The sequence below is a fragment of the Erythrolamprus reginae genome, chromosome 4 (assembly GCF_031021105.1).
Source record: "Erythrolamprus reginae isolate rEryReg1 chromosome 4, rEryReg1.hap1, whole genome shotgun sequence".
NCBI classification, from domain to species: domain Eukaryota; kingdom Metazoa; phylum Chordata; class Lepidosauria; order Squamata; family Dipsadidae; genus Erythrolamprus; species Erythrolamprus reginae.
Window position 1 is genome coordinate 11,409,386 of NC_091953.1, and position 19,206 is coordinate 11,428,591.

The 19,206-nt window shown below is 44.0% G+C and overlaps 1 protein-coding gene across 3 annotated transcripts in view; it reads left to right on the top strand.

Annotated features, from left to right (window-relative positions):
- The window catches only part of FAT3 (FAT atypical cadherin 3), a 699,023-nt gene that overhangs the window by 524,667 nt on the left and 155,150 nt on the right, over positions 1-19,206 (top strand). For all 3 annotated transcript variants that reach the window (XM_070749626.1, XM_070749624.1, XM_070749625.1), the window contains one exon: positions 6,198-6,337. In XM_070749626.1, the coding sequence (XP_070605727.1) occupies positions 6,198-6,337 (140 nt within the window). The remainder of the gene's footprint in view (positions 1-6,197; positions 6,338-19,206) is intronic.

Genomic DNA, 19,206 nt, shown 5'->3' on the forward strand with positions numbered 1-19,206 from the left:
AGCTGTTCACTCCTATGCATAGCTCTACGCATGTGTGGGTCTATCATTATTTCATCCTCCGAATCTAAGGAAGATAAAGATGATTGACTTCTTCCTGGGCTGTCTTCCAAGCCCCTCTCCTCCATCTCACCGCCACTTCCTTCTGCAGAGGACAATTCACCGTCTGACTCTGTCGGCAGCAAAACAGACCTATGACATGTTGATGTTTAGAAACATAGAAACATAGAAGTCTGACGGCAGAAAAAGACCTCATGGTCCATCTAGTCTGCCCTTATACTATTTTCTGTATTTTATCTTAGGATGGATCTATGTTTATCCCAGGCATGTTTAAATTCAGTTACTGTGGATTTATCTACCATGTCTGCTGGAAGTTTGTTCCAAGGATCTACTACTCTTTCAGTAAAATAATATTTCCTCCACATCCACCTCCTCAGTCCTCTTAGGGCAGGAGCTGAGCCAGAGCTAACCACAACAATATAGGAGAAAGGAAAGATGCAGTATAATTACAGGATTTTATTTATTTATTTATTTATTTATTTATTTATTGGATTTGTATGCCGCCCCTCTCCGTAGACTCGGTGCAGATATCTGGAAGTCTAAAGCCAATTGGTTTACTAAGCTCCAGGAATGCGAAATCTCCTGAGATTGAATCCATTCTATGATTTCCTCATTGTAAGCAAGAAGATTTAAAACCAATTATGGTGGGGTTGGGTTTTTTCCTCCATGCCCTAAAATTGTTCAGGATAATTATTTGGGGAGTCGAGGAGAAGGAGGAGGCGCTGAAATTAATCATTGAAAAATGCTCATTCTTGATAACATTGTAAACATCCTGACATATCCTCACCACCTTCTGTGACAACTGTAGGTACCTTGGCTCATTCATTAATCTTCTTGACTCCTTCAAGTTAAAATGGGATGGAAACCTTTAGCCACCTCTGACCTCTTTCTTTTCCCCTCTCCAGAAAGATTTTCTGTAAATTCCAATTAAAATGCATTTACTTGATAGGAAGGCAGAAAGGGGGCAAGGTGAGGAAGCGTGATTGCTTTTGATCAATGGCATTTCTAAACATAATGGCCAATTTATTTAGCCATAAATTACTTGTGACTCTCCTCTGGCAAGGGGCATCCCTAGTCTTACCATTCTTGTACTTTTTAATAAAACAATTACTGGGGAGAGTCGTGGTGTTGAAAAATCGTTTCATGTAGGATAGGTGCAAAGCAACTGTTCTGTCGAGCTCTCTGGTAGAATCCTCCCATAAATGCACAGGTACAATTTCAGACACACACACGTTTGAAAATTCCAAACAATGTTCTTTATAATGAAAATTCCCTTAAACCAAGCCCTCTTTTGGGATAGCAAAGAGCACTTGTCTCCAAACAAACTGGTAATTTGTACAAGTCCCTTATCAGTTCTGAGATACTTAGCTTGCAGCTGTGAGGCAATTCACAGTCCTTTTTTCACAAAGTGAAACACACTTTGCTCTGGGTTAGTTTCAAAGCGGGGGAAAATCAGCACACAAAAGGTCCAAGTCAGTAAAGCAATCATGAAACACAATGATCAGATAATCCTCCACAATGGCCAAACCCACAGGCTGCTATTTATAGCAGCCTCACTAATCACCACAGCCCCACCCAACCACAGGTGACCTCATTTTCTTTGATAATAATCTCTCAGTTGTTGTTGCCTATGCATCGCTCTCCACATGCGTGGCTGTATCATTAACTCTTGTTCCGAATCCAAGGAGGAGATAGATAATTGATCTCCTTCTGAGCTGTCTGCCACACTCTCCTCCTCCCTGGTCAGAGGAGCCTTCATCAGCAGATTCCACGGGGGGGGGGGGGGGGAAACAGTCCTGCAGCCTGTGGATGTCTCCCCCACATCCACAATCCTTGGGGCAGGAGCTGGGCCAGAGCTAACCACAACAGCAACTGAAGTGAAGAGAAAGGCAGAGTTGGGAGGGCTGAGTTAAGCACGTCATCAGCTTGGAATCGTTATAGTCCCACAAAGAATGCAAGCCCAACCTACCCTGAATTACATTGAAATTTATCTGGCACCAGTTTAATGTTGAACTTTAGTTGATTTCATTCTTGTGTACAGGCTTGAACAATAATTCTTCAGACTGCAGTTTAACTCTAGTCCTGATCCTTTACACTGACGTGAGGTGGATGGGAATGGATGGTAAAATATAATATAGATTTTTACCCAGATATAAATAATTAAGGAGACGGTGCTCCTAAGAGTCGTCTATTTTGAAATTTCATATATTAAAAGTAAATATAAATAAAATAAAATAAATTAATTTATAAACTCAGGGCAAATTCAGTAGGACCACTAACTCCTTTTCTGCCATCAGCTTTTCTATGTTTCTACTCATGTGCAAGCACTGTCAGCACTTCTTTCTTCTACAACCATATACCATATTTTTTGGAGTATAAGACCTTAGTTTTTGGGGAGGAAAATAGGGAAAAGAATTTGTTTACCAGATATTCACCTGGCTAACATCCTTAGTCTGGTCAGCTTCAGCACATAATTTTATCTCCTGGTTGGAGCTTTATAAAAACCTTATACAGAGAGAGTGAAACAGCTTGCAAGCCAGTAAGAGCTGGGAAGATCGTTAGCACCTGGTTAGGGTGTAAGCAGGAAGAAACATTTGGAGAAAGTTAGAGCAATGAAAAAAAAAAACCCTGCAAAGACTTTGGCCTTGGAAAACATTCTTGGCAAAGAGTAACAATGAAAGAACCTGCAATGTAAGAGCTAGGAATATTGTTAGCACCTACTTAGGGCTGGGGGGGTGGGGGTGGAAAGCTACATTCAGAGTATAAGACGCACCTGAATTAGAAACATGGAAACATAGAAGATTGACGGCAAAAAAAGACCTCCTGGTCCATCTAGTCTGCCCTTATACTATTTCCTGTATTTTATCTTACAATGGATATATGTTTATCCCAGGCATGTTTAAATTCAGTTACTGTGGGTTTACCAACCACGTCTGCTGGAAATTTGTTCCAAGCATCTACTATTCTTTCAGTAAAATAATATTTTCTCACGTTGCTTCTGATCTTTCCCCCAACTAACCTCAGATTGTGTCCCCTTGTTCTTGCGTTCACTTTCCTAGTAAAAACACTTCCCTCCTGAACCTTATTTAACCCTTTAACATATTTAAATGTTTCAATCATCAGCCTCTTTTAGGGAGGGGAAAAGACGCGACTTATACTCCGAAAAATACGGCACTATATTCACTCTTCCTTCTTTTTCTGACACAATTCCCTAAAGATTTTTCTCTCCCGGAGCTACAGGATAAAGCTCTTTTCCCCAATCAGGCGAATCACACACTCTCCCTCTCTCTCAGATCAATGGAGGCTTTTTTTTTTTTAACGCATGGGAAGCACTTATGTGCCTACTAATTGAAAGGAAACCAAGATTTGCTTTCAAATACACTGCCACGAAGACAGTGGGGATTTGTGTGCATTAGGCTTCCTTTGTGTTTTCGGAGATCTTAACACACTAAACAGAGAGTCGTGGGTTCAGTGCTAAGTCGCCCTAGATAAATTTGAGGTGTAACCGGAGGGTGGAAGTGTGAAAGTTCTTGACTAGTCTTGTTAATCTAGAAGTTTTGGCTAATTGGGGAAAAGGAATCCTCAATCTGAGTATTGCATTGGCAGTTCTGTGTTAGCAAATACTTCAGAAGAAAAGGATTTAGGGGTAGTGATTTCTGACAGTCTCAAAATGGGTGAACAGTGCAGTCAGGCGGTAGGGAAAGCAAGTAGGATGCTTGGCTGCATAGCTAGAGGTATAACAAGCAGGAAGAGGGAGATTATGATCCCGCTATATAGAGCGCTGGTGAGACCACATTTGGAATACTGTGTTCAGTTCTGGAGACCTCACCTACAAAAAGATACGTATTGACAAAATTGAACGGGTCCAAAGACGGGTTACAAAAATGGTGGAAGGTCTTAAGCATAAAACGTATCAGGAAAGACTTAATGAACTCAATCTGTATAGTCTGGAGCAGAGGTCCCCAACCGCCGGTCCGCGGACCAGGACCGGGCCGTTGGGGGTTTTCAGCCGGTCCGCGGCGGCGCTGCCCTCCCGGCAGAGAACATTATGCAGGACGGGGTGGGGCGTCGGGCGGTGACGCAGCCCTCCACACTTCTCCACAGGGTGGGGAGAATCAGGAGGCTCCTTTGGCGGCTGGGGGGCTGCCTGGCTTTGTGATTTTGGCTGGGGGGGGAGTTAGGAAGGTCCTACTTCTCCCCCCCCAGCCAAAAATTCAAAGCCTATCTGCTGGATACGGGCGATGAGTGGGACAGAGCGGCGCGGAAGCCTCTTGCAGCAGCTGCCACAGCCACCGGCTTCGGCGCCGTTCGTCCCGCCCATCGCCCGTATCCAGCAGAAGCTGCTGCCCGAGTGCTCTTGGCCGGCGGGATTCAAAGTGCTGGGGTGGGGGTGTCCTGACAGCCCCCCCACCCCAGTGCTTCGCCTCCCGCTGGGACACCCCCCACCCCAGCACTTTAAATCCCGCCGGCCAAGAGCACTCGGGCAGCAGCTTCTGCTGGATACGGGCGATGGGCGGGACGAACGGCGCCGAAGCCGGTGGCTGTGGCAGCTGCTGCAAGAGGCTTCCGCGCCGCTCTGTCCCACTCATCGCCCGTATCCAGCAGATAGGCTTTGAATTTTTGGCTGGGGGGGGAGAAGTAGGACCTTCCTAACTCCCCCCCCAGCCAAAATCACAAAGCCAGGCGGCCCCCAGCCGCCAAAGGAGCCTCCTGATTCTCCCCGCCCTGTGGAGAAGTGTGGAGGGCTGCGTCACTAAGCTCCACCCCTCCATAACCCCACCCCCATATGACCAAAGCCCACCCCCCCCACCGGGCCGTGGAAAACTCGTCTAACTTAAAGCCGGTCCCTGGTGCTAAAAAGGTTGGGGACCTCTGGTCTGGAGGACAGAAGGGAAAGGGGGGGATATGATCGAAACATTTAAATATATTAAAGGGTTAAATAAGGTTTATTTATTTATTTATTAATAAAGTTGAAAGGGACCGTTAGGTCATCAAGTCCAACCCCCTGCCTGAGCAGGAAACCCTACAGCACCCCAGCCAAATGGAAGTCCAATCTCCTCTTGAAGGTGTCCAGAGTTGGGGAGTTCACCACCTCCCCTGGCAGGCAGTTCCATTGGTTGATCGCTCTGACCATCAGGAAGTTCTTCCTTATTTCCAGGTTGAATCTCTCCTTGGTCAGCTTCCAACCATTGTTCCTCGTCCGGCCCTCTGGTGCCCTGGGGAATAAAGAGACCCCCTCCTCACCGTGGCAACCCCTCAAGTATCTGTAAACTGTTATCATGTCCCCTCTAGACCTTCTTTTTTCTAGGCTGCCCATGCCCAGTTCCAGGAGGGAAGTGTTTTTAATAGGAAAGTGAACACAAGAACAAGGGGACACAATCTGAAGTTAGTTGGGGGAAAGATCAAAAGCAACATGAGAAAATATTATTTTACTGAAAGAGTAGTAGATCCTTGGAACAAACTTCCAGCAGACGTGGTTGGTAAATCCACAGTAACTGAATTTAAACATGCCTGGTATAAACATATATCCACCCTAAGATAAAATACAGAAAATAGTATAAGGGCAGACTAGATGGACCATGAGGTCTTTTTCTGCCGTCAGACTGCTATGTTTCTATGTTTCTATGTTTCTAATTAGCCAACCTGCTTGAAAGCCGCTTTCTATGAGAAATGATATTTCTTTCATAAAGGAGACTGTTAATTAAAGGAGTCAACTCTTGCGAAAAGCAGATCTATGGCCCTGCTGGTGCTGGACAGATCGTGTGACATGAAAACGATGCTCAGATCTTGATCCCGAAGGCATACGCAACGAAAATGGGGCTTTTGTAGTAGGAACAAGGATGTACGTCCACCACTCCGCATGGATGCATTGCTAAATCTTTTGTCCGCAATATTGGTTGTTATTTTTCTTCTGCGCCCCCTCCTGTCCCTTGTTGCAGTATCTGTTTTGAAATATAGAAAGGATGCCTGGAAAAGGAAAAATTAGCGTAGAACAAAGGTGATAAAGAGCATGTTTTGTGCAGTGCCTCTGTGTGTAAATCAACACACCCTGATATGTGCTGTTGCGTTGGGTATTTTACTGTCTCGAATCCAAAACGTTCTGTGAGTGTAATTGTGCTTTCTGTTGTAACAACAACTAGGGGGGAATTTCGAGAGCTCTTTCGAAGCCGACAAAGGTGTGGGGACAATTGTCGTCGCGAAACCCTTGGACGCGGAGCAGAGGTCGATGTACAACATGACGGTGGAAGTCACCGATGGAACCAATGTAGCCAGCACTCAGGTAGCGTCTATTATCACATCTGTCCCAAGTTATTAAAATGTGCCTCTTGTTCATCAATACCTTGTGAAAGGAATCTCTTAATCAGCTAAATCGAGGGTGTCAGGATTGATTTAGTTGAGGGCCGCGTTAGGATTGTGTTTGTCCTTGGGGATTCGATAGGGGTGGCCAGGTAGGCTTGGCCTGCAGGACATCACTCATCGAGTCTCCATGTTCAGCCGCGGGGACCTCCTGCAACAGATTGGACTTTCTGGTTTTTCTTTTAAGAGGTTTCGCTTCTCATCCGGGAAGCTTCTTCACTCTACAGTCCAGTTAGAACAGGAATGTCAAACTCAAGGCCTGTGGGCCACGGGGTGCTTAGATCTGGCCCAACGGGTCACCCTGGAAACACCGAAAGACTGGCCCACAGTGCATCTGAGGGCTAAAATGGAGTTTGGGAAGGTCACGTGCCCCCAAGCTCCGTTTTCATTGGCCGAGAGCTGCAGGAGGCTGTCACAGCTGTAAACAGAGCCTGAGAGGGCCATGCATGGTTCTCCTGAGCTCTATTTTCACTGTCAGAGGCATCACGGGCTGGTCCTATGTTGTTTCTAGGGCGGCCCCACAGGCCAGATCTAGGCACCACATGGTGTCCTATCCCCTGAGCTTAAATCATCTATTTGCTTCTTGCATGCAGTTATTACATGTGTATTTTGTACCAATAAAGGAGACTGCCTTCTGCCGCACGAATCCCAGCGACCGATTAGGTCCCACAGAGTGGGCCTTCTCCGGGTCCCGTCAACTAAACAATGTTGGTTGGCGGGCCCCAGGGGAAGAGCCTTCTCTGTGGCGGCCCCGACTCTCTGGAACCAGCTTCCCCCAGAGATTAGAACTGCCCCTACCCTCTTTGCCTTTCGTAAACTCCTTAAAACCCACCTTTGTCGTCAGGCATGGGGGAACTGAGATATCTCCCCCGGGTCTATTCAGTTCAATTTATGTACGGTATGCTTGTATGTATGTTTGCTTAATAATGGGTTTTTTTTTAATATTTTAAATTGTAAATTATTGGATTTGTCATGAACTGTTTTATTGTGTTGTGAGCCTCCCCGAGTCTAATAAATCTAATAAATAATAATAATAATAATAATAATAATAATAATAATAATAATAATAATAATAATATTTGCAGCTCAGAGTTAAAATGAGAGATCTTTCAGGCTCTCTAAGCTTTTGGTTGTTTTCTTGCAGATACGTCATTACCCAACTAGGTAACATCAGAGCACTGATGATGCTACCTAGCTCGGTAATGAAACGTCTGCAAGAATACAACCAAGCTCAGAGAACGCCAAGGACCCACACAATCTTGTGTTTCTTCATTCACATCCCTAGGTTAAAAAAAAAATACCTTAAATTTCTGGACTTGGACTTCACTTCCTGAAGATGATCCTCATAGGATCTGTGAATTCCATTGAATTTGTAGCTGTGACCAACAACGTTGCTTTGTTGGTTTTCCTCTCCAAAGGATTCGAAACCATGCCAGTGAAAGGATGAGTCACTTCCTGATGACCCTGAACAATAGTATCTCCTTCCCCAAACCCATCAATGTCATCTTTTGCTGTGTAGGCTCAAATGCACCTGCAATTTTTTATTTGGGGTGATACTTGCCAAATGAGAGAGAGAGAGATACAGCAATTCAGTAGGTTTGTAAATCCGTAAATTCTCCTCCCGTGGCATTCTGAACGCGAGCCACCAAGCCACTGAGCTCCAATTTGTAAAATGAAACAACATATATGTGTATAATTGGATAGCGCTTGCTGGTGCCCTGGCAGTGTGCTTGCTCCGCTGTCGAAGGAGGCAAAAGATGTCAAAACGCCAGAAATGTTTTCCTCCCGTAATGTGGTCAATGAGGTGGATCTGGGAAACAGTTTCTGTTTCTGTAATGAGATGGCTGCCAGTCAATTACAGGTTTGGGTTTTTCTTTCCGGCTTGAAAACTGGGATGGTTTCCTTTTCCCTTCTGAGCCCTCTGCATATGGTCCGTTACTGCTGTTAGTAAAGGGAGTCCAATAACGGTGGTTTACAATTCACACAAGGGTTAAGTTACTTGTGCATTAGCTTCGATGGCAGCTAACCAAAAGAACTTAAGGGATCTGAGCTCGGGAAATTCTCGGCCGTTTGGGACTGGGAGAATGTGGGATTTTTTTTAAAAACCGGATCCAAAGCAACTGCTTTAAACAGATTTAACAGATCAACAGATTGGGAAGGGTCATCTAATTCAACCTCCTGCCTAAGCTGGAGACCCTACACCGATGATGATGATGATGATGATATTATTATTATTATTATTATTATTATTATTATTATTATTATTACCATCATCATCATCATCATCATCATTACTGATGTAGGGTCTCCAGCTTAGACAGGAGATATAATAATAATAATAATAATAATAATAATAATAATAATAATAATAATAATAATTAGATTTGTATGCCGCCCCTCTCCAAAGACTTGGAGCGACTCACAACAGTGATGGCAAACCTTTTTTTCCTTGGGTGCCAAAAGAGCATGCATGCACACTATTACCCATAATTCAATGCCTGGGGAGGATGAAAACATCTCTCCACCTCCACCCCAGAGGTCCTCTGGAGGCTGGAAATGGCCTGTTTCCCAACTTCTGGTGGGCCCAGTAGACTCATGTTTTGCCCTCCCCAGGCTCCAAAGGCTCCCCTGGAGCCAGGGGAGGGTAAAAACGTCCTCCCCCATCTCCCTGGAGGTTCTCTGGAAGCCAAAAACGCCCTCCCAGAGCCTCTGTGCTAGCCAAAAATCAGCTGGCTGGCACACACATGCACGTTGGAGCTGAGCTAGGGCTCACCTGCCAGCAGATATGGCTCCGCACCTGTGCCATAGGTTCGCCATCACTGCCCTGCACCATTTCTGACAAATGGCAGTCCAGTCTCTTTTTGAAAGCTTCCAGGGATGAAGCTCCCACAATTTCTGAAGACAAGCTGCTCCATTGGTTGATTGCTCTCACTGTCAGGAAATTTCTCCTTATTTCCAAGATCAGTTTCTATTCATTGTTCCTTGTCTTCAGGTGCCTTGGAAAATAGCTTGACACCCTCCTGTCTGTGGCAGCCCCTCAAATATTGGAAGACTGATATCATGTCTCCCCTGGTCCTACTCTAGACTAGCCATGACCAATTCCTGTAACCGTTTTTGATAAATTTTAGTCTCCAGTCTCCTAGTTAAAATGATACCTTGTCTTACAAACTTAATTGGCTCCGGGATGAGGTTATTAAGGTGAAAAGTTTGTAAGACGAAACAATGTTTCCCATAGGAATCAATGGAAAAGCGATTAATGCGTGCAAGCCAAAATTCACCCGTTTTGCCAGCCTAAGCGCCTGTTTTTGTGCTGCTGGGATTCCCCTGAGGCTCCCCTCCATGGGAAACCCCACCTCCAGACTTCCATGTTTTTGTGATGCTGCAATTTCACTGAGGCTCCCCTCGCTGGGAAACCCCACCTCCGGACTTCCATTGCCAGCGAAGCGCCCACTTTTGCGCTGCTGTGATTCCCCTGCTGTGATTCCCCTGCAGCATCACAAAAACACGGAAGTCCAGAGGTGGGGTTTTCCATGGAGGGGAGCCTCAGGGGAATCCCAGCAGCACAAAAACGGGTGCTTCGCTGGCAACGCAAGTCCAGAGGCGGGGCATCCCAGCTGCAGCGGTGGGTTTGTAAGGTGAAAATAGTTTGTAAGAAGAGGCAAAAAAAATCTTAAATCCCGGGTTTGTATCTCGAAAAGTTTGTATGACGAGGCGTTTGTAAGACGAGTTATCACTGTATTTTGGTTGCATTTCTCTGCATTCTTTTTAGTGTCAACATTTTTTTAAAATTGTGTGGTGATCAAAACTGGATGCATTGTTCTCAGTGTGCATGATCGGCTCTCAATCTCTTGGAGAATGGAAAGCTACTAGTGAGGCTTTCTTGCTGGCCAAGTTCCCTTTGAATGCCTCTTTGCAAAGACTCGAAGCTGAACGGTGGTAGCCGTAGTCATGGGGAGAATGTTAATTTATTGTCTGAGAATGAGGATGAAGGAACCCGTCAAGTTGATTAACCTCAACAAAGGTTGAGCCAGAGACTCCAGGCCAGCAAGAGGCCTTGCCTACATCCTCTGCTTAATTCTTCACTTCTTGTAGTCATCTGGCAGTTTGCAATACGTTTGTATTAAGCTTTTCCCCATCTGAAAATTTGGAAAACGGAACACCTCTTCCAATTAAATTAACTCATGGGTTGTGAACACAGTGGTGCGTTCTCAGACGACATTTAATTTATGCCTCTTTTCAGCCTCATAACATTCTCCTTCTTCCTTCTCTTTTTTTCCCTTTAAAAATAGTTTTTATTGAGTTACAAACATTAAAAGAGAAAAGGAAAAAGACATACAAACATTAAACAAAACGAGACAATACATTTATACACATATATCTCTAGGGTTATCTTACGGTAAATTCTCTTGACGATCAGTTTTTGCTTATGTAATGTACTATACATAGCATCTTTTCATTATTTCTGAGTTCGGGTTTTGCCCCGTGTCTATGTGACGTTTCGGTGAAATCACATTCACCATCATCAGGCTGAAGTTGTAAGCTTCGTGCTGCTGTAGATATAGTTTATATTTATCTATCTATCTATCTATCTATCTATCTATCTATCTATCTATCTATCTATATATATATATATATATATATATATATATTTGTTTTCGTAAATTTTCACGGGTATATGTATGTAGATTGTTCTGAGTTCGGGTTTTGCCCTGTGTAATGTTTTGCATGTCTATGCGACGTTTCGGTGAAATCACATTCACCATCATCAGGCTGGAGTTCCAATATATATATATATATACAGTGATCCCTCGATTAGCATGGTCTCGATTAGTGCGAAACGCTACAACACGGTTTTTCACAAAATATTAATTAAAAAATACTCCACGGTTTTTTTTGCTATACCACGGTTTTTCCCACCCGATGACATCATACGTCATCACCAAGAGTCACTTCTCTGTCTCTTTCTCTTTCTTTCCTGTCACTATGCTTCAATCATTTTCTCATTTCTCTTTTTTTCTCCCCTTTTTTCTATCATTTCTCTCTCTCTTTCTTCCTCTCTCACACTCTCTTCCTCCCTTCTCTCTCCCCCCCTCCACTTGCCCACGAGAAGAAAAAAAGCAACCTCTGCCGGGCAGCTCCCCTTGTGCCCCCGCTTTGTGCCTGCCTCTTTTGGGGATTTTTTTTTCTTTTCTTTTTTGCGCTGGCGGCGGGAGCTGTTGGGGAGGGCTCTGCCGGGAAGGCCTCTCAGCTACAGAGCCAAATGGGGGCGGAGGCAACAGCGGAGCCCGGCGCTGGGGCCATGCGAGGCTGTTCATCCAGGGGGGCGTGGACTGGCAAGTCGCCCTCCTTTCTCTCTCTTTCTCTCTCTTATACCACACCGGTAACAGGGAGAGAAAGAGAGAGAGCGGAGGGCACCTTGCCGGTCCACGCCCCCCTAGATGAGCGGCTCCGCATGGCCCCAGCGCTGCCCAGGCAAAGGGGAAACCCCAAGATCGCTTGCCGCTTGCCGCTTGCCGTATTGCAGCGAAGGAGGCGAAGCAAGGCTCCAAGCTGCAATACGGCAAGCGGCAAGCGATCTTGGGGTTTCCCCTTTGCCTGGGCGGCGGGAAGACCAAGGGAAGGTTCCTTCAGCCGCCCAACACCTGATCCGCTCCGCAGCGCGGCAGCAGCGAGGAGCCGAAGATGGGGTTTCCCCTTTGCCTTTACCCCATCTTCGGCTCCTCGCTGCTTCCGCGCTGCGGAGCAGATCAGCTGTTGGGCGGCTGAAGGAACCTTCCCTTGGTCTTCCCCGCCGCCCACACGCAAACTCCACCATCTGCGCATGTGCGGCCATGAAAAAAATGGCGCGCATGCATAGATGGTGTTTTTTACTTCCGCACCACTATAACGCGGAAATCGATTAGCGCGGGAGGTCTTGGAACGTAACCCCCGCGCTAATCGAGAGATCACTGTATATATATATATATGTCACATGTTTTTTTGCTGAATTTGAAAATTAAGGGAGACTAGGATAGATCTATATATATATATATATATATATATGTAGATTGTTCTGAGTTCGGGTTTTGCCCCGTGTAATATATATATATATATATATATGTGTGTGTGTGTGTGTGTGTGTGTGTCACATGTTTTTTTGCTGAATTTAAAAATTAAGGGAGACTAGGATAGATCTATTTCGGCCTTATTTTGGCCTTATCAGCTAGCCATACCCACTGGGACTTGGACCTGCAACCTTTGCCTTGTAAGGCAAAGAATTATCCTCTAGGCTACAGTATCCAATCCCTTCAGCTTTGCACCAGGGAAGGGTTACATATTTTTGTGTCGAATATATATATATATATATATTCATTATCAGCAAAAATATGTTACACATATAGAATATAGTTTGTCAGATATAAAAATGTAAGTGCCTTGGATATGGCCACTGGAGGAGGCGAGAGGCCAAAAGGAAGCAGTATGTTCCCTCCCATATTTGATTATATATGGTGATTCAACAGAAAGAAACAACTCTTCCCTGGCACAAGATGAGAGGAGGAGAACCTGTGGTCTAGAGGTTAAAGCTACTGCCTAACAGGCAGACTCCCTAGGTCAAATCCCGGTAAGGCTAGCTGATGAGAGCAAAATAGCTTGAAATAGATCTATACTAGTCTCCCTTCCTTTTCATATATATATTTAACTGCCTTGGTTATACGCAGTATACACACATATAATGTGTATAGAATACACATGTAATATTTATATTGCTATCACTGTCTTAATATAAATATTTATAATCTAGTAAAATATTATACAGTGAACCCTCGATCATCGCGAGGGTTCCGTTCCAGGACCCCACGCGATGATCGATTTTTAGCAAAGTAGCGGTGCGGAAGTAAAAACACCATCTGCGCGTGCGCAGATGGTGTTTTTGCTTCCACTGCCGCCCGCCCTTCGCCCGTCCACCCCGTTGCTCGCGCCCGCCCACCCCGTTGCTCACGCTGTTGCTGGGGCCGCTTCCCAGCTGGGGAGCCGAGCTAGGGAGTCCCCACCGCGCGCGCGTTGCTGGGGAAAGCGCGCGCGCTTGGGGAATCCCTAGCTCCGCTTCCCAGCAATATTATTATTGTTGTTGTTGTTATTATTATTATTAATTAGATTTGTATGCCGCCCCTCTCCGCAGACTCGGGGCGGCTCACAACAGTGATAAAAAAAACAATATGTATTGACAAATCTAATAATTTAAAATCTAAAATAGCAATTGTACATTTAAAAAATCTAAAACAAGGATCCCCAATACAAAAAACATACATACAGTCATATCATGCACTAAAACTACATAGGCAGGGGGAGATGTCTCAGTTCCCCCACGCTTGACGACAGAGGTGGGTTTTGAGGAGTTTACGAAAGGCAAGGAGGGTAGGGGCAGTTCTAATCTCTGGAGGGAGCTGATTCCAGAGGGTCGGAGCCGCCACACAGAAGGCTCTTCCCCTGGGTCCTGCCAGATGACATTGTTTAGTCGACGGGGCCCGGAGAAGGCCAACTCTGTGGGACCTGACCGGTCGCTGGGATTCATGCGGCAGAAGGCGGTCTCGCAGGTATCCTGGTCCGGTGCCATGAAGGGCTTTATAGGTAATAACCAACACTTTGAATTGTGACCGGAAATTGATCGGCAACCAGTGCAGACTGCGGAGTGTTGGAGTAACATGGGCATATTTGGAAAAGCCCATGATTGCTCTCGCAGCTGCATTCTGCACGATCTGAAGTTTCCAAACACTCTTCAAAGGTAGCCCCATGTAGATAGCATTACAGTAGTCGAGCCTCGAGGTGATGAGGACATGAGTGACTGTGAGCAACGACCCCCGGTCCAAATAGGGCCGCAACTGGTGCACCAGGCGAACCTGTTGATACCCCTAATCTAGCTGAACTGTACTGTGAACTTCTTCAATGAGAAGCAAAATGTCTTCAGAGAAAAACCAGAAACTCCAATTGCCTCTTTTAAAAAAAAAAAAAAAAAAGCACCTTTGGTTTATTTTTTTGTATCATTTCTAATCATATAGCCGAACCTCAGAGACGCAGAATATAAAGCTGCAGGCAAATGAATCCATTATCCAAACCACTCGCTGCTTATGGGGGTACTGTTTTAGTATAGTTTGATCTTAACCACCTTGCAATTCGCCAATAAAATAGATGTGCCAGATAGAGTTATTTTTGATTACTTGATTTATTGCAAGCTGTACTCAAGCATGAAAACTCGATGTGAGTCTCACATTCACAGAGCACTGTTAATAGGAATGGAATTATGAAAGAATTATCAAAAAAATAAATTGGTTTGACTAGAGCCAGGATGCCTGGCTGGGATTTCTTTTCTAGGCTTCTTAAATTCAGATCCTACTGTCTTAATTGATCACCGTCAAAGCAGCTCTATCTCTTAAGGTTTTAGGGCACCCCTCACCCCCCACCCACCCTTTAAGATTTCTGTGATGTGACAAGCTGGACAACAGCAGCAACAAATATATGCTTGCATCTCCACATAGATTGTCAAGCCATATACAGCAGAGGAATCAAACTCAAGGCCTGCAGGGTGCTTAAATTTGGCTTGCGGGACTGGCCTGGAAATAGCAAAGGACTGACCCGTGGTGTTTCTGGCGGCCAAAATGGGGTGCAGGGGGTTACACGCAGGCCCTATGCCTTCGTTTTTGGCCTAGACCTCCTGTAGCACTCTGCCTGCCAAAATGGTATGTGGAGGGAGGGCACGCATGGACTTGTCGCATCTTGTTTTGGCCAGCAAACTGCTGCAGGAGGCATCTGTCCCTCTCTGCCCAGACAGCTCATGGAGGAGAATTAGATTTCTAATCCGGCCTTCGAAGAAATCCAGTTTGACGGCCTTGATTTCCAGCAATATGTCATCATCAGATTAAAACATAACTGAGAGATCGCTAGACTTTATTTCTGAATCCACCTCCTGACCCAAACAGTCAAGGTTTCCAAAGTTACGGCTGTTAAAAGTGAAGGATCATCGAACAAGTTCATACCAATATAAACCTAACCAACACATACAGATCTTATTGCCAGGAATGGCAATTCTCTCCCGCAGAAAACAGCCCTAGGATAAGTTGTATTATTTGGACCTGTGGGGGGGGGGGGTGGAGGAAATAAATTGCTGGAATATCAGAAATTGAGGTTGGCGGTTGAATTATCAAGGTCGTTAGCCATGGTTGGTGTCACTTAATTTTCCATGGGCAACAAAATTCAGCGGTAAAGAAGGGTTCGTTCCTGCATATGGTTTGTGTAAATGGTGTTTTCAGCATTTTTCTTCCTGTTACCTCTTTCAAAAGCCCAAGGAGAACCAATTATATATTTTTTTTCAATGAGGAGAATGGAAGGGAAAGATATTTTAGGAAAGCCTTTTTGGTTCCATCTTTTCCTCCCCTAAAACAGGGGTTGATCTCAGCATTTTTTGCCAAAACATACCTAATAGGACAATAGACAAGACAATCAACTTTATTTGATTAGTCAATCGACCATATCAAAGCAAAAACAGGGACCACATCGGTCGTCATAAAACTGCGACTGATTAAAATACAATAAAATTGGATAAAATAAAGGGAATTTGGATAAATAAGTTAAAATGCAGTGTAATGTGCTAAAATTGAGTAGTAAAACATGAGAGCATAACACATTCGAAGGATTATATTAAACAAATGTAAGGTAGTGATATAAAATATTCTTAAGTGAATTCATCTCCTTTGCGTGCCACCCCAATATGTTCTATAAATCGTATTGTCATCTGAACAGCCCTGACTATAAACTTAACGGTTCTGGAAACTACGTATATATTTGTACCCTGAAGAAAGTAAGATAATTGTTTATTACAGTCCCAGTGTGTGATTTTGTCAAGTACGGGCTGTAAATACTGAGGTCTTACCTAATAGGAAAAAAGAAGAATCAAGTTGTTGTTGTTGTTGTTATTATTATTATTTATTGGATTTGTATGCCGCCCCTCTCCGTGGTCATTGTCATCCTCCTCTTCCTTCTTCTTCTTGTTTTCCTCTTCCTCCTCCTTCTTTTTCTTTTCCTTCTCCTTCCCCTTGTCCTTCTCCTCCTCCTCCTCCTCCTTCTTCTCCTTCTTCTGCTCCTCCTCCTCCTCTCCTTCTCTTCCTCCTCTTTTTTTCTTCTCCTTTTTCTCCTCCTCTTCCTCCTTCTCCTCCTCCTCCTCTCATTATAATCTGGTGATCCTCATCAGGCAACCACATTAGGGATGAGAATTTCAGTTGCTAACCAAAGACCAAATCAGATCAGGTTCTGTTGCTAACCCAAATTTCAAAAGTTCAGTTGCTAACCAAAGACTTTGACCAAAGTTAAAGTGAATTGTACCTGATTTTTACAGCTATTAACGGACTTTACTGCCGTTGTTAAGTGAATCATATGGTCCTTACCCGAATCTGGCTCCCCTATTGATTATACTTGTTGGAATTTCACTGAGAAGGTCACAAGTGGCAGTGCCGGGATGTAGTAACCATTATCAATATATGTCTCGGGTTGTCAAGCACCTGAATTTTATCTAATATCTAGATCAAACTATCCACACATATATTGGAGATTTTCTTTCTCATTACATGGATCATTGTAAATATGGTGGAGGGTTTTATAAAATCCAAGAAGGAAATTCAAAAGGATGTGAGAAACGCCATTCAAAAAAGGCAAAAGAGAAATAAAATAGAATAGAAGCCATTTGGTTGCAATGGCTTCTATTGTAAGCTTCATGGGTGGTATTAATATTTCCCTTTTCTTCCTACTGAAAATTACTCTCTGTTCTAAAGGAGACTTTTCCCCACTCCCCTAGATTCTTATACTACTCCTTCACTAAACTGGGCGCGGGCGTGACCAATGTGTGATTCATCTGGTCTGTGGGCTGGAAGTTTAGAGATTCTACTCCCTCTCCCCACCTGAAAAGAACTCTGTTCCAACTGCCAGTTGCCTTATAATAACACGCTCTGATGCTAAGGAGTTAGACATTCTATATAAATTTTCAAGCTTTAAGTGTCAATGTATCGAGCCCAATCATAACTACTCGTTAATTTTCAATCTTTAACTGTCAATTTATCACAGTTTCATAGTGAAGCATGGGTATTCAGCTACCAGTGATTCAATAAAAGAGAAAATGTCCTAGAAACATTTTGAAAGACAGGGAGGGCGGGATTGAAGAAATGTTTGTGGGTGGACTGTGAGGCTGTCCTAATTGTATGGTTTAAGGGTATGAATGACTCTCCTATCGTGTGTTATACATTGATTTTTCCAATTATCTGTCTGCTTCTTGATTTCCACTCCTAAGTTAAATCCCAGCAGAAAACACTAGCAGTAAAACTACTCCAGTGGAGATTCTCCAGTCACCATTAAGTCCTACTCAAAAACATTTGGGGAATATCTACTCCATAGGAATTCATTCATCCATCCATCCAGTTTCTTTGTTCACCGTTAGATGGAGAATGTTAAAAGCCAGGCCTTTGTGTTTTTAATCTGGTGTTATCCAGAAAACGTCAGAAATGATGATCTTACATATGACTTATTGAGCCAAAGGATTGAAAATGGCCTGTTTAGTTTAACCCTTCTGTTTAATTAATGGAATCTGAGGCTAGAGCATCTTCAACAGATCCTATTTATTTATTTATTTATTTTAATTTTATTTATTTATTTTGTCCAATACACAATGAGGGTTTTAGTGGGTATATATCTATATATATACATAGTAAAATACATGATGATGGTTATAGAGGAGATACTCATAGTAAAATATATCTAAGAAATAATAGAAAATAAGGTATAGTAATAGAACATATCAATGAAAGAATAGAAGAAGAGATATAGGAATAGAAGAAAGGTATAGGAGATAAAGGAGAGCAATAGGACAGGGGACGGAAAGCACTCTAGTGCACTTGTACTCGCCCCTTACTGACCTCTTAGGAATCTGGATTTATGAAGAGCCTTTTTATGAAGGTCTCCACTCCAGAAGAAAAGGAGCGATCCCTACCCCTTGGTGTTATCACATTTTGTATATGACTATAATGATGATGTTCGCATGTTAACATCTTGGACACATAGAGAGCACACTGCTCAACATAGAAGGGAAATGTATGATATAAAACAATAAAACGGTGCACCAGTTGCAGCCCTATTTGGACAGGGAATCTATGCTCACAATCACTCATGCCCTTATCACCTCGCGGTTTGACTACTGCAATGCTCTCTACACATGGGGCCACCTTTGAAGAACGTTCGGAAACTACAAATTGTGCAGAATTCAGCCGCACGAGCTGATATGCCCATGTTTCTTCAGCACTCTGTGGACTGCATTGGCTGCCAATTGATTTCCGGATGCGATTCAAAGTGTTGGGTATGACCTATAAAGCCCTACATGGCATCGGACCAGATTACTTGCGGGACCACCTCCTGTTGCATGAATCCCAGCGTCCGGTTAGGTCCCACAGAGTTGGCCTTCTCCAGGTCCCTTCAACTAGGCAATATTGTTTAGCGGGACTTAGGGGAAGAGCCTTCTCTGTGGGGGGGCGGCCCTCTGGAATCAGCTCCCCCCAGAGATTCGTACTGCTCCCAACCTCCTCGCCTTCCGCAAGAATCTGAAAACCTATTTATGCCGGTCAGGCTTGGGGTCACTAGAGCCTAGCCTCTGATCAACGAGTATATTATGTGTTGTAGTCTGAATCAGAATGAATGATTTTTTAATGTTTTAAGATTTTTGAATGGTTTTTAGATTAGTTATTTATATGAAATGGATTTCAGATGTTTCATTGTATATTG